The sequence below is a fragment of the Sturnus vulgaris genome, chromosome 21 (genome assembly GCF_052056855.1).
Source record: "Sturnus vulgaris isolate bStuVul1 chromosome 21, bStuVul1.hap1, whole genome shotgun sequence".
NCBI classification, from domain to species: domain Eukaryota; kingdom Metazoa; phylum Chordata; class Aves; order Passeriformes; family Sturnidae; genus Sturnus; species Sturnus vulgaris.
The window spans coordinates 6,137,837-6,151,926 of record NC_142263.1 but is presented as its reverse complement, the minus strand read 5'-3'; the positions used below and the strand labels follow the sequence as shown (position 1 = coordinate 6,151,926).

Here is a 14,090-nt window from a genome sequence, read left to right as displayed (position 1 = left end):
CTTGCGGGGCAACTGCTGCAGCACTTGGCTCTTCCTTTTCAAACTCCCCACCCTGAGTCAATTTGTAAATCCTTTAGGGAAGGATGGGGGCTCCAGGCAGCTCAGTGGCCCCACACACCCACCAGCAACTCCTGTGAGAGAGGGAATTTGGTAGCTTCTTCAGGAGACAGCAAGAGCCTTACTGAGGGCTCCTGCAGGCAGTGCAGAGGTCTGATTTTCAGCCCTACTCGAAGGTGACTGGAACAGAGAAGCACTGTGGTTGCTTAAGGCAACACAAAAAATCACCAGGTGAAAAAACAGTACCAAAAAAAGACCGTGAGAAAGAAGAACAGGATTTGAGAAGTCATTTCACTCGGATGACCCCAAGGAGGGAAAGTCCTGATACGACACAAACATCTCAAGATTCACCATCTTGTTTAAAACACAAATGAGATTCAAAACAAACCTCAAACCCATGTGTCTCATGCAATTAGCAGAATGTGCTTCCAACACTCTGCTAGATCTCTTATCTCTGTACTTACTTGGACAGGTAAGTCAGCCCTGGCAAGTTCCCCTGCAGTTTCTCAGGGGTTCAACAGCTGGATTATTCCCAGTGAAGTGAGTGTAAGGCTCTGCCACTTCCAGCCATTTACAAACAGAGGGAGCAGTCAGCCAGCCCTTGCTGGGTCACACTTGGTGCCAGCACTGCCACAGACAGGCCACACACACCCACACACCTCTGGCAGCAAGGGCTTGAGTACAGGAAGTTAATATCCTGAAAGTGGAATAACCAACTGTGGCTTGCCCCAGCAGCCCATGCCATGGAGAGGAGCCAGGCTGTTGGACCACAAGCCTCTGCTTTTCACTGAGCTGGCAGCAACCAAAAGACCTGAAGAGAAGTGAAGCTCTTCCTCCCTCACCAGTAAGGTGTAAACACAGCCCTCCTTTGGCTCTAGGTGATGGGAGCTGAAATCCTGGGCTGAGATGCACACTGGTCCCAGCCCTGTCAGAGAAGAGCCGCAGTGAAAATGGATCCAGTGGCACCTCTGTTCTTCATCACCACTTAGCCTGAAAAATAGCCTGGACACCTGATTTTGACAGAGTTCATGAGGTCTCAGTCACATGCAATGAGTCCTGTGGGCCCTCAAAGCAATGTTCCACTCTACTGCATAATTTGAATTAAATAAGTGTGTTTACAATGCCCTTTTTCTTTCACTGAGTCCCCCTCAAAGCTGCTTTTTAACCTAACCCAAAATACCACTGCTCACTATTAATTTTCTCAAACCTTCACAATCTCAACCTGAATGAATTCCCCTGTGGTTCAGGGAGACTGGTAGACAGGGACTATATTTCAAATGGGAAGAAAAGAGGTAGAAAGCAGAGGGGAAGTCTTTTCATCCACTGTACTGGATATACAGGCGCAAATCTCTCTCTCCTAGGGAGAAGACCCTTGTAAAGTCCTCTGGGACAGAGAGGCTCCTGGATAAGGCAGACCTGAGCACAGCAGATCTCTTGGACACACATATGGCATTTAAAGGTGAATTAGGATCTGTACCTGACTCCATTAGATGCTGCCAGCGCTGCATTGAGGCTCCCAGTTTGAGCCAAAACCAAGGTGCTCTGTGCATTGAGTCTTGGTGTTGACCTTGCTCCAGTCAAAGTGGGTTTGTTATAGGGCACGAAGCCGACGTTGGAAGAACTTACTGACGCTGTCCTCCCAGGAGCCTGGTGAGTAGTGGAAGAGTTGGGAAAGTTTGTCATGGAGTGACGGTAGCGTGTGGTGATGGGACCAGTCCCGCTGTTGGGCCAGCACTGCTGGCAAGAACATCCCACCCCTGTGTGAAGGGGTGTGGTGGAGGTCGTCACCGGGTACGGGGCGTCCAAACGCCTCTGAATGCTGCGGCGGAACCTCGTGGTCTTGTTGGTCTGGACTTGAGCCACAAAGTCAACTTCGTAGTTGTAGCCCAAGGGCCCCAGATCCACCCGCTGGTGGTTCGTGGCACGGGCTTGCTCCAGAAACACGCAGACGTTCATCTCGTACGGGGACCACCCGCCCTCGTCGTTCTGCCACTCCCATACCACGCCCTGCCCGGCAGCAGAGTCCCCCGGGAAGACGTGTCTGCGGACGGCCCGCATCGTCCCTGTGTGCGAGAGGAGGGGAGAATAAATACAATTTAGTGAGCAGACAACTCACTGAACAGGGGTGTCGTCCCAGAGATTTGTTTCTGCACAGATCCGTGCTGCCTACATGGAGGTGGCCTTTCTCATTCTCCCTCAAGAGGGGCACTAAAAAACCTTCTCTTCCCAACAGGGCTGGGTTTGCTCATGAAGCTTAGAAAAACGCAACATCCCTGAGATCCCTGTCTCTCTGCCAAATCTGATTGTGGGCTGGCAGCAGGTTCAAAAGCTGCTAGGAGGAAGGGTGGGAAAGGAGGGAAGGAGAGAGGATGCAGACGCAGACACACCCGAGGCACAAAGGCACACTGATCACATATGCCTCCCTGACGTTAAAAGGAAAAAACCGTAAAAAGAAAAGAAAATCAGGCTGAGGCACAGATCTGGTTAAAAAAAACCCCAACTCCCACAGCCTTGACAACAGAGTAACTATAGAGACAAGACACTATTGGGAAGTGCTTTGTAGGAGCACTTAAGGGGCTAAACACCCACTTTGCTACACAAGGGTGGGGCAATTTTGGTCTTGGGAGAGGGGGCGGAGTCCCACTAGCGGCAAGGACAAGGACTTTGGAGAAGGGCAAACTTCTGCAGGCTCTTGACTGCTGGGAGAGAGCAAGACTAGAGAGGGGAAGACAATGAAGTAACTTGAAAACTGAAGAGAGCAGCTGTTCAGACAAAGGGAGAGAAATGGAACGAGACACACTGCTCTTGCAAGGTCGCTCGACAGCGACAGCTGGAGCTCGAAGCCCCTGGAAGCTTGGCTTTCCAGGATGACTTCACTCCTGGGTACTTTATCCCCTACTTCAAAAAAGCAGCAGCCTAATGAGAGGGAAGGAAGCCACCCGATAGGACAGAAGCTCTGAAACCTTTAGTTCTTGCAGCAGGGCCAAAACTGCTGCTGCAGTAAAAAACCCTCAGCAGCATTCCACACAGAGAAAGAGGAGCAGGAAAAGCTGTGGGGAAAGCAAGCCTGGGGATCTAGAAAGGTGAGGGTGAACAGGGGTGCAGTGAGTTGTTACAACACAGAAGGAGTTCAAACAAGAGCACCAAGAGAAAAAAAAAAAAATAAAGCCTCTAAAGAGGTCAGGAGAGTAATGACACTATGCTCCAGGACCCCAGGTGAAAACTGGCACGTTTACAAGTACCCACACCTAAAGCCTGAGGAGATCTGCCCCAGGGTATCACTGGAGACTCTGTGGGACACAAACAATCCAGGCAAGCTTCACACCCAACAAGCACATTCCAAGGAAGAGGGAGGACAGCCCACCTGGGACTCCACACTGCCAAAATCCAACTGCTGCTGTGTTCAGGCTCTGCCTGCCTGCATGCTGGCATGAGGATCATGCTGCTGTTAATATACCCAATAGTTGTGTAAACTTATCTTGGCACTGCTGAAGCTCCAGAGATGACACAAGGGCTAAAGCTCTCTCAAAGGCAGAATGTGCCAGACCAAGGAATGCCAGGACTTGTGTTCTGTTCCACAGCAGCACCGAGCATCTTGCTTATTGCAGAGCAGGACTCTCCAGTGACACCAGCCAACAAACAACATCTCATCAGCACACTTAATACACTACTAGCAGCAAGTCAAACACAGCAACTTCCCCAGTAGCTCAATCATGGAGTTCAGGATTCCTGAGGGACGAGATCTTCCTCTGGCAGAAAGTATCAGCAGAACCAAGATGAACTTCCCAGCCTGGAATTGATGTTTTAGTGGAAAAGCAGACTAAACAGCCAAAAGCAAACTCTAGCAATGAATGTTCGTATCCAGCAAGTCCTGCCAAGTTTCAGAAACATAAACCCTCAAAAGGTGGATAACTTCAGGAGTGAACCCCTGAGCAGGAGAAGGACTAGGGATGGGACTGGACTGGGAATGAGATGGTGAGACATGCATTGCACTTAGAAATGAGTGCAGGGGACCTGCTCCCAGAGAAAGGGGACTACCACAGGTAAGGCAAGATGTCTAGTGGGACACATCTCAGGAGATGAGCAAGGCTTCCCCTGCTCCACTGGCAGCTCAGAAGCTACAAGCAGCACAAAGAGGACTGCAGGATTTGCAAGTAACTTGTGTTTTTAACACTCTCAAACAGCAGCAAAGAAAAGGTTTTTTAGAGTCAACAACAACACCAAGGCCATGCACTTGGAAAACATCCCCCTTCCCCCAGGCTGGCAGGGAAACTGGCATTCCTCTCCAGGGTGGGCAAACAGCTGTGGTGAGAAGACAACTCCTGCTGCTCCCCTGCACTCACCCCCAGCTAATCTGCCTTGAGCAGCAGCTGAAGCCCATAGCTAATCCTGCCCACAGGATCCCCCCGCACAGCTGTCATCCCCTGCTGCTGGGGACGCTGCTCCCGTTAACACTGGCTTCCTGTTATTCTCCTTGGCTTCCTTTGAAGAGCCTATTTATCTGTCTAATAGCTAATGAGCAGAATACAACAGCCTATTTTTTGCACTGTTTAAAGATTTTTCATGGGGATGTTTCCTGCAGAGATTCTTTTCTCCAGCACATGACAAAGTTCAGCTGGCGGCTCACTCAGAAAGGTTCACGTTTAAGGCAGAACCTTGCAGAGAGAAAAAGCTTTGCTTAGAACTGGGCCATGGAAAAGGGATATGAGAGCTTTTCCAACAGTCACGTTGCAGAGCACACAGGTATTTGTGGAGGGAGGTTCAAAGCATTGGCCACTCTGATCAGCCTCCCTTTGGATCAATGGGAAACACTGCAGGAGAGCTGTGGAGCAGAATCAGCCTTTTTGTTATTAACAACTCAAGGAAAGATGAGATCATACCAGCCAACATCATTTCCAGAATTAAACCGGGCTGTCCACCAGAGAAGAACAGCTCCAAACCACCCTGCAAGGGACAATATTCACTAGATGTTTTGAGATCTTTCACAAGGGTCTAAAGAGATACAAACCCTCTAAGGGCAGACAGCTTGTGGAAAAGAATGTCCCATTCATACTGGGACACGTTTCACCCTCCCAGCGGCTCTCTGCTCACCTTCACCAGACAGCTCAGGACTGCTGTCCACAGGTTGGAGCACTGGCTGAAAGGGCCAGATGCTGGAAGGCTCCTTCACAAATTTGGCATGAAAAAAACAGGAAAGAAACAGCTGCTGGTGCCAGCTCTGGTGGTCCGTGGCGTACCACTCAAAGCCACAGCTTCAGCTGGCCTTGCAGATGTCTGAACAGGCCAAGCTGAGCACAGCTGCCAAGGCATGCATCTTAGAAAGCTCTGCACTTCACCCAAGACACTAGATAAACTCAGCCTAAGGTCACCAAGTCAGAATAAAAACACGGATGCAGCTGTGGTGACCACTCACATTTGCTCCAACCACTTCCCTTTCCTGCCGGAATTGGCTGATCATACAGTTGATTCAAAATATTGCTCATTTACTGTTTCAACTGGCAAGAAACCAGCATATGCCCCTCTAACGCTTGGGATGATGCCCAGCTGCGTCCTGGAGTGATGGGAAAGACATTGGCAAAGGGGAAACTGATGGATGGAAAGTTTTCCAAAGCAGCCATTCATTTGGGGTGTGTAATTTGGGATCTCCCTGGATTTTCCAGGGATGAAGTGCATGCATTCCATCCTTGCCCCTTTTGTGAACTCCAGCTGCTCAACACATCTGGAGCAAAAGAGGGCAGGAGACATCTCCACAAATTCTCAGCTGCTACTCCCAGTGACCCCAGAAGGGAGGAGAATGAAAATCAGATCTCAATCCTGCCCTTTCTCCCTGGCTCACACAGCACAAGTGGAGGGAATATTCTGCTGCAGCGTTTTGGTGTCGTGTGGGGGCCGCAGGCAGTCGCAAGCAGCTTGAGCAGGGCTGCATGCCAAGGTAAAGCAGCTGGCACTCCAGCTCCAGAGAGAGCAAGGGATTCAAGGAGGAGGGTTGGAATCGTAAAAAGGCCCTTTTTACGCAAGTGATCTTGAATAGATTGGGGCGGGAAGTTTCCAGCTCTGAGAGCTCTGGCTCACAGGCTGGGAGCTCCAGGGGTCCCACGATGATGCTCCTGAAGAGATCACGGCTGTCTGCCTGCACCCAGCTCCACAGATTTTCCCACACTGGGCAGCAGACAGCATCAGGAGAGCAGCAGATGTGCTCACAGCACGGTAGCAAACAGCAGAGCTTTGCAGGGCTCCTACACACAGGACAAGGCTCTGCTTATCCCCAAGCACACCAGCACACCGGGTGGGGAAGCTCCCTTACCTGTATCCTGCCGGAACTGCGTCAGGCTTGGAATGTCGATGACGTAGGGAGCCAAGGCGGGATCCGCATGTCCCAAAGGGATGCTGCTGGCCAGCCCCGACCCTGAGCGCCGGCCCTTCTGCTGAGAGGCCTGGATAACCTGCTCGATGTAGCTGCACACATTGCCTCGGTACGGCCTCCACCTGCCAAATTCATCCTGCCATTCCCACACCGCCACTGCCGTGGAGCTGCTGCTGTGGCCCGGGGCAGGACCGGGCGGTCCGGATGGCCCGGCTGAGCCGCTTCCCGCTCCCTGAGCTGCTGCCATGTTCCTCCCTGAGGTCTGGCACGCCGCAACTGGAAGTAGCAGCTGTGATGGCCTTACACCATTTTCTCCTGGGGACCTGCAGCAAAAAACAGAGAGCACAGGGAGCTGAGAATGATGTCCCAAATCCCCACACCCCACAAGCCATCTGAGAGGGAAACAAGCTCCACCTTTCACAGAGGTTGTTCACTATGTATTTAACAGACTCCAGAGAAGCAGACTGGCCTCAAAACCCTCTGGCTGAGGATGAGTGAGGTACCACCACTCACTTCCCGCCAGTGCTGGCAACTTCTCCTGCTAATTGAGGGCAAACACTCTTCAGGGAGACTCTGCTTCCTATGGTTTGTGGCACCAAACACCACCTGAGTCACCACAGATCTGTACCAAACTATCCCTGAGCCACCGCTGATCTGTGTCAGGCAGACCTGTAAGCCTTGGCATGAGTTCAGACAGACACTCACTAGCCAGCAGTGTGCCAAGGCAAGCTGCCATTCTGCCCCTTCCCCACGCTCAGCACTGCTCCTGGCAGCCTTACACTGATCACCCCAGTATGAGCTGCCAAATACTCATTCACAGAAAGACTGAGTTGCACAAGTGGCTCCCAAACTCTTCACTGATCGGAGCTCCAGGGCTACACCATCAGCTCCATTCAGGCTTCTGACCGCTTAGTTTTGACCCAGTATCAGTCCTGTGACTCCTGTGAAGCATTACACATGCAAACAAAGCCAGAAGACAACTCTCAATACACAGTTTGCAAATCACAGTACACACACTTCTTTAGTTGAGTGTGATCCCAGCAAAAAACAGATGGGGAGGAGTACAAGAGAACCAGGAGGAGCACAAGGCATAATCAACTGCCTGTGCTGAGGGCACTGATTTAGTAGGTCCTCAAGATCAAAGCACACCTATTTGCAGCTTCTCAGGCTGGAAAACGAGGAACATCGTGAAACAACGAGGAACATCGTGAAACAACGGACAATCAGCATCAGAAACTCAAGCCCTTAAGAGATGATTTAGAGAAGAACAGAGAAAGTGTAAGAGCCCAAAGGCACCAGAAAAAGACAAAGGACAGTGCATAAATTCCAACAAGGAGAGATCACCACTCTCAGCCCCCAGGGGATGTAAAAAGAGCAGATCCAAAGGCATCACATGATCACCGACAGACACCAGAGGTCTGATATTTGACATTCCTTGTCTGTCGTGTCATTCCGAGGAATCTTGCCCAAACCATCTGCACACACATCTGTCCAAATTCTGGACAACCACTTGGAGATCCTCACGCTGGTGCTCGTGTGTAGGTGGGTTTGGCTGTGAATGAGTGAAACTCATTTTGTTTTAAAATAAATTCGCCTTCTCCTTTCTGAGGTCTCACGTCATTGATTGCTCGCTTAACTCCCAGCAGTCAGCAGGGAGCCGTGAGCTTCCTTCCCATCCAATGGAAAAGTTCAGGTCTCCCAAGAGGCAGAGCAGCAGTGGGTGGCTTCCACTGGAGGATGCCATCTGCACAGAGAATGACATCCCTGCCGGATGGGGGAAGATCCCACGCTCCATGGAGCGTCCCATCCATCATGCCCGTGTGGCTTGATAGCTTAAAAAAGACAGAGAAGGAGAGCGAGCACAGAACAGACACACCCACACGTCTGCATTTGTAAGAGGAAGGCAACAGTTTCCCCAGGAATTCAGTGTAAATTAGTTGATGAGCTGCTCTGAGATTTTTACACAACACCCCCAGCTCAACTGGTCTTGGTAACAAACTGCCCCAGATCACCACAATCCCATCCTGGTCTCTGCTATTAATCTGTTCCTTGTAATCCATTTTTGCCTAACACACCAAGGACAGTTATTTTACTGCTCAAAACAGAAAATTAAGATTTAAGGTATCAAATCCAACACCTGCCTCTGCTACTTCTTTTTATGGCAGGTTTCACATCAATACTTTTCCACCTCAAGGACGACCAGCATTGTCTGTGCTCGACTCAGTGCAAAAGTCAGGCTGTGGCATTTTCTGTCCCACCCACCTGCACTACGTGCTCTGAACCCCAAATTCAGAACCAACACCTTTTCCCCCGCAAAGATGTTACCAAATATTCATCTGCAGCCACACGCAGAGCAGAGGAGAGCGAGGCTGTGAGGAGGAAGTCAGCGATTCGTTTTCCTTCCTTTCTGAAACAGCAGCAGGAAATGCAAACAAGCAGACACCGCAGCAGAAAAGCCACCTCCTTCCCGTGTCACCCCACACTCGCTGGGGTAACAGCTGGGTGACAACAGCCTGTCCCTCAGCCCGGGGTGGCAGCGATGCCTGAATCCTGCAGACCACACGTGAAGGTACCCGAGCCTGCTGCACGTGAGTGTCGCGTGCTCCAATATCCACTTCCCCATCAGAGTGGAAAAATATTTCCTGTGCTGGGACTGCTGCTCCAAAGGAGGAGCGAGGGGCGTATTTCAGCCTCCTGCCAGCTCTTGCTGAAAGCTGCTGGAGCCAGCAGCTGTTTGCACGGATTGGGAAGCCAGGAATGCAGGAGAGCATCAGTAAGCCAGAACTACACAAGTCCTGGAGTTATGGCAAACGAGAAAGAAAAGGCCTGAAGTTACAGTTCCTGACTTCTCTTTCAGAATTCAGCAGCACACAAATATTAAAAGCTGAGCAATTCAATACTGGAGCTGCTTGTACAGTGTTCAGCATTACACCACAGCAGAAAAGGTTTGGGAAAGAGTGGGATGTGGTTTGGGATGTGCTACACATCCCAGCTCACATCTTTACTCAAATCCCATGGACTAGAACTGTTCACCTCAAGCCTTAAAAATACCTTGAAAAGCTGAAATTCACACCAACCCTAAAAGCTCTTATTCACTTAACAGCCCTGGCTCCAGTCAGAAATCCTCTGGGCCACCCTTCCTCCAGTGAACCCTGGCTAATTCAAGTGCAGACTTAAATATTCCAGCCAGATGCCCTTCACTTTGAAGGTATTTGTTAACATGGGCTCAGAGCTTGAGTCTGGGTTTGTTTGGTTGGAACTTTATGCCCAGCACAACCTCTGAAACATCTGTCCACATGGCTTTAATTGGAGACTTGGACAGGAAAAAAACTGAGTGGATTTCAGATGTTTTCCAACAACTTCACTCCCTGCTCCTCAAACTTCAGCAAATGGTGGTGAGAAGGCTGGAGAACAGGAATTAAAGCCTTTGAAAGCTGTGTTTAATTCTCTGTTCTACTTTCAGAAAGCACAATTTTCTTTCACTTTAAATGCAGGATCTTAAAATTCATGGGTCTGAGATGATTTCTAAAAATGCCAACTCCTTTTTTAAGCTTCTGAACTTGAATTGCCAGCATTGATAAAAGTTTTCATGAAATGCGAGCTTGTACCTGGAAAAGAAAAAGAGCCTTGGGAGCTCTTGAGCTGGGCTGAATTAAAAATAAAAGTCACCAGATTGGTAAAATAGAGACTTTTCAGCAGGTTATTCAGAAAACAGAGTGCCCAGGAGGGATTGTTAAGCATCATGACACCACTTTGAGAGACAGAACCGCGAGGGCAACAAAGACCCCATGGGAAGAGATTACACAGGGATTAGGTGAGCACATAAAGCACACGGAGGCCACAGGGCTGCAGTAAAACGTGACCCTGTGCAGGGGACACGACTGGAGACCCTCCCCCGACCCCAAATCACACAGCCAGGACCCCCACAGGCCCCCACACCAGCTGAGCTGCACTTCTGGGCACAGCAAAACCCGATGCAACAGGGTTGGACGCTGTTGCCAGGTAATTCATACCCAAACACACATTTCCTTACACAAGCACCCGATTAGCACCAACCAAAGCGAAAGAACAGAGCTGTGCAGTAGAGAAGGGTCACAGTAATAACTCCAAGCACGCAGATCCACCCCAGTCTTGCCCTCTCCCATCCTCTGCTGATCCTCACGGCACAAGGTGGCTGGGTTGACAGCCAAAACAACAGAAGAAATAAACGCGGCTGCTCCAAACCTGGACTTATTCCATGCAAAACAAGCTTTAAAGCGAGTTCCCCTCGGAGGGGGAAAATAGAGACGGCAACTGAGGCGGAACAAAGCGTTTCCCTGTCAGTTAAGCCGAGGGCTGGTTTCAGGCAGGAGTGAATAGGAAAACTGAGGCAGAGAGAGGAGGGCAGGTACACCCAGACACAAGATCCCACCTGGACACGGGATCTCACCACACTGACTCCAACGCGACCACTCCTGGGTCCTTCTGAGCACCCAGGCGGGTTATTTATTTGCGGGGAGACCACTGACTTGTGAGGTGAGAACCTGGTACGATTTGCAGGGCCCCTCCAGACCCCCAAAGGCTTCGGCTCGTGGCAGGAGCTCCTGGAGCTCCGGAACGGCCAAGCCGGGTCCCGTCTGAGGAGCCGGTGGCTCGAAGCCAGCTCGGCAGGGGCCACCCGCCCCTCATGGAGCTCCCCCAACCCTGAGGCCTGGGCAGCACCCACGGCAGCCGCCTGCTGCCTCCCACCAGCACCCCCGGTACCACGGACACCTCCGTGCCCCACGGGTGCCGGGGGCTGTCCGGGCGGCACCGACCGCCCCGGGAGCTGTGGAGGGGCCGGGGCCTGGTGCGAGGGGAACAGCGCCCGTGTCCCCAGGCTGACGGGACGCCAGGCAGGCCGGACCTAAAGCGGCCGCAACGGCCCGGGCAGTCCCTCATGAACGGCCCGGACTGCGCGGCACAGGGAACCGGGGGCGCCCGCCCGGGGGTGCCGGCCCCGCGAAGCACAGTCCAGTCCAGTCCAGCCCAGCCCAGCCCAGCCACCCGTCCCGGTACCGCTGTTCCCCGCTCCCATCACCCCTCGCCCGGCCCGGGACCCCCGGCCCCTCACCCCTCTCAGGGCCCGGCGCCGCCGCTCCCGGCCCGCGGTCACGGAACCTCCGCGCATGCGCGAGCTGGGGGCGGGGCCAAGGGGCGGGGCCAAAGGGGGAAGGAGGGACGTGATTGGTGGAGGCGTGAGGGAGAGTAACGGTGAGCGTGAGGGGGTGTGGGACTGAGTGTGATAATGAGTGTAATAGTGATAATGAGTGTGGTAATGAGTGTGATAATGAGTGTAATAGTGATAATGAGTGTGGTAACGAGTGTGATAATAATGAGTGTGAGTGTGGGGACTCGGACAGAGTGTGGTAATGAGTGTGTGACAGTGATAATGCGTGTGGTAATGAATGTGAGTGTGTGGGACCGAGTGTGGTAATGGGTATATGATAATGGTAATGAGTGTGTGGAGTGTGCGGGACTGAGTGTGATAATGACTGTGTGATAGTGATAATGAGTGTGTGTGATGCAGTGACTATGTGATAGAGTGTGTGTGATATTGTCCATACGAGTGTGATACCATCCATGTGAGTGTGAGCATATGTAGTAGTACTGGGGGTGAGATCCTCTCTGAGTGTGAGCGTGCCCGTGTGTGTGTGTGATGGGATGTGTGCACGTGTGTGTGTATGTGTGATGGGCTGGGTGTGTAATGGTGTGTGTGATGGGAACTGGGTGTGTGTGATGGTTTGTGTGTGTGATGGTATGTGTGTGTGATGGTTTGTGTGATGGGATCTGGGTGTGTGTGATGGTTTGTGTGTGTGTGTAATGGTGTGTGTGATGAGATCTGGGTGTGTGTGATGGGATCTGGGTGTGTGTGATGGTGTGTGTGATGGGATCTGGGTGTGTGTGATGGTGTGTGTGATGGTTTGTGTGTGTGATGGTATGTGTGTGTAATGGTGTGTGTGATGGGATCTGGGTGTGTGTGATGGTTTGTGTGTGTAATGGTGTGTGTGATGGGATCTGGGTGTGTGTGATGGGATGTGTGATGTTGTGTGTGTGTAATGGGGTATGTGGCACATCACCAGTGCAGCCTCTCCTGCAGTTTAACACCTCTGGGTGCCGGGTGTGGGAGCTCCTGTGGGAATGTGGCTGTGACCCCTGGACCCATATCCAGCCCGGATTAATCAGCTGCTCACCGCCTTGAGGGGTTAGTTGACACCCATGTAAATCCAAAGTAAAGCCCTGGAGATGCCTGTTCCTTGTTTGGGATTAGGATGGTGGAACACAACCCCGTGTTCCACAGATCTCTCCAAAGACATAGCACTGCTCCCTCCCGGCTGCTGCACTTCCATCACCCTCCTTGAAAGATGTGTGTGTTTATTTAGGGATTCCTTTGACCCTGGAGCATCTTGGAGCATCACTTCTTCATGCTCTCTTAGAGGAAGATCGGACCCCACCTGGGTTTTCCCCTTTCCTGGGACCCCCACCAAGAACTTGGTAGCAGCGATTAAAGAATCACAGAACCAGAGAATCATTTATGTTGAAAAGGACCCTTAAGATCACCGTAATTCCTTCTGGACCAGGAAGTGTTCACCAGTCCTTATCAAATTACTTGAAACCTCCCTGGACTTTACACCCAGCATATTGATTCACCCATGCCATGATACAACTGCCCCAAAAGGCTCATAAAATAAAGAACATTATGTTTGTAGTCGTTACAGCAAAAAATAACGTATAGAACCACTTTAGACTGTAGGAATGGAGGGATATTATAAAACTCTTCTTCCAGGGTTAAATACATGAGACTCAGCTTTACAGAGCCTGAATAAAGTTGTTTTTTATCCCAAAATGTATAATGCCAAGCACATAACTACGACAGCTCCAGTGAAAACCCTGTGGAGCTGCATCCCCCCACAGCTCAGCCTCATATGCAAATGCAAATGGATTTCTCTGCTCCAGGATGGATGAGACTGTCACATACTTGAGTTCAAATTACTCACAAAGTACTAATAATTGCCAGAAGTGATTGATAGCCTACTTGTAATGTGTCTGCTTAAGCAATAAGTTTCACATTTACAACTCAGGTGCTTGGGATTCCTGTCTCCTGCGGCTGTAATTAGAAACCGGAGAGCAATGCAAAGGGGTTTTTTTTTCCTGAAAAATAGATAGGAATGCTTCATATAGCCTTGCTGGGAGCAGACTACGTTCCATGTGGTTGCACAGGTATTAAATATCCTGTGATGCTGAAAAGGTTTCAGGGAGATTTGAGGACGGTGAAGAAGGGTTTCTAGCAAATCTTGCAGACCTTTATGGCATGGCTGGGAGATAAAGGGATGCTTCCAGTGAGGAGTCCTGACTAGTGAGAGGGGATGGGCGAGGCCTCAGGGTGATGCTCTGAGGTTGAAGGGTGCTACCGATAAGGGCTGCAGGGTGGGGGAGAGCAGAGTGCAGAGAGAGAGAGTGGGTGCAGCTCCTGGGTGGAGGGAAGGGCCGTACAGAGGAGATAAACCAGTCAGGTGGCGGCTGAGCTGTGGGAAGAGCCTTACACTGTATTGGATTTATTAATTTTTTTTAATTTTTGAGCAGGGATTCATGATCTAATCTTGCATCAGGGTCCCTGGAAGGTTTTGCCAGGCACAGTGAGTGGCTGAGG

The 14,090-nt window shown here is 51.0% G+C and overlaps 1 protein-coding gene across 2 annotated transcripts in view; it reads right to left on the bottom strand.

The window, feature by feature from the left end:
* DTX2 (deltex E3 ubiquitin ligase 2) overlaps positions 1-11,579 on the bottom strand; it is a 34,615-nt gene extending 23,036 nt beyond the window's left edge. For both annotated transcript variants that reach the window (XM_088177052.1, XM_088177053.1), the window contains exons 1-3: positions 11,514-11,579; positions 6,362-6,744; positions 1,535-2,120 (exon numbers count right to left, since the gene is read on the bottom strand). In XM_088177052.1, the coding sequence (XP_088033178.1) occupies positions 1,535-2,120; positions 6,362-6,668 (893 nt within the window). In that variant the 5' untranslated portion in view covers positions 6,669-6,744; positions 11,514-11,579. The remainder of the gene's footprint in view (positions 1-1,534; positions 2,121-6,361; positions 6,745-11,513) is intronic.
* Positions 11,580-14,090: the final 2,511 nt, after the last annotated feature.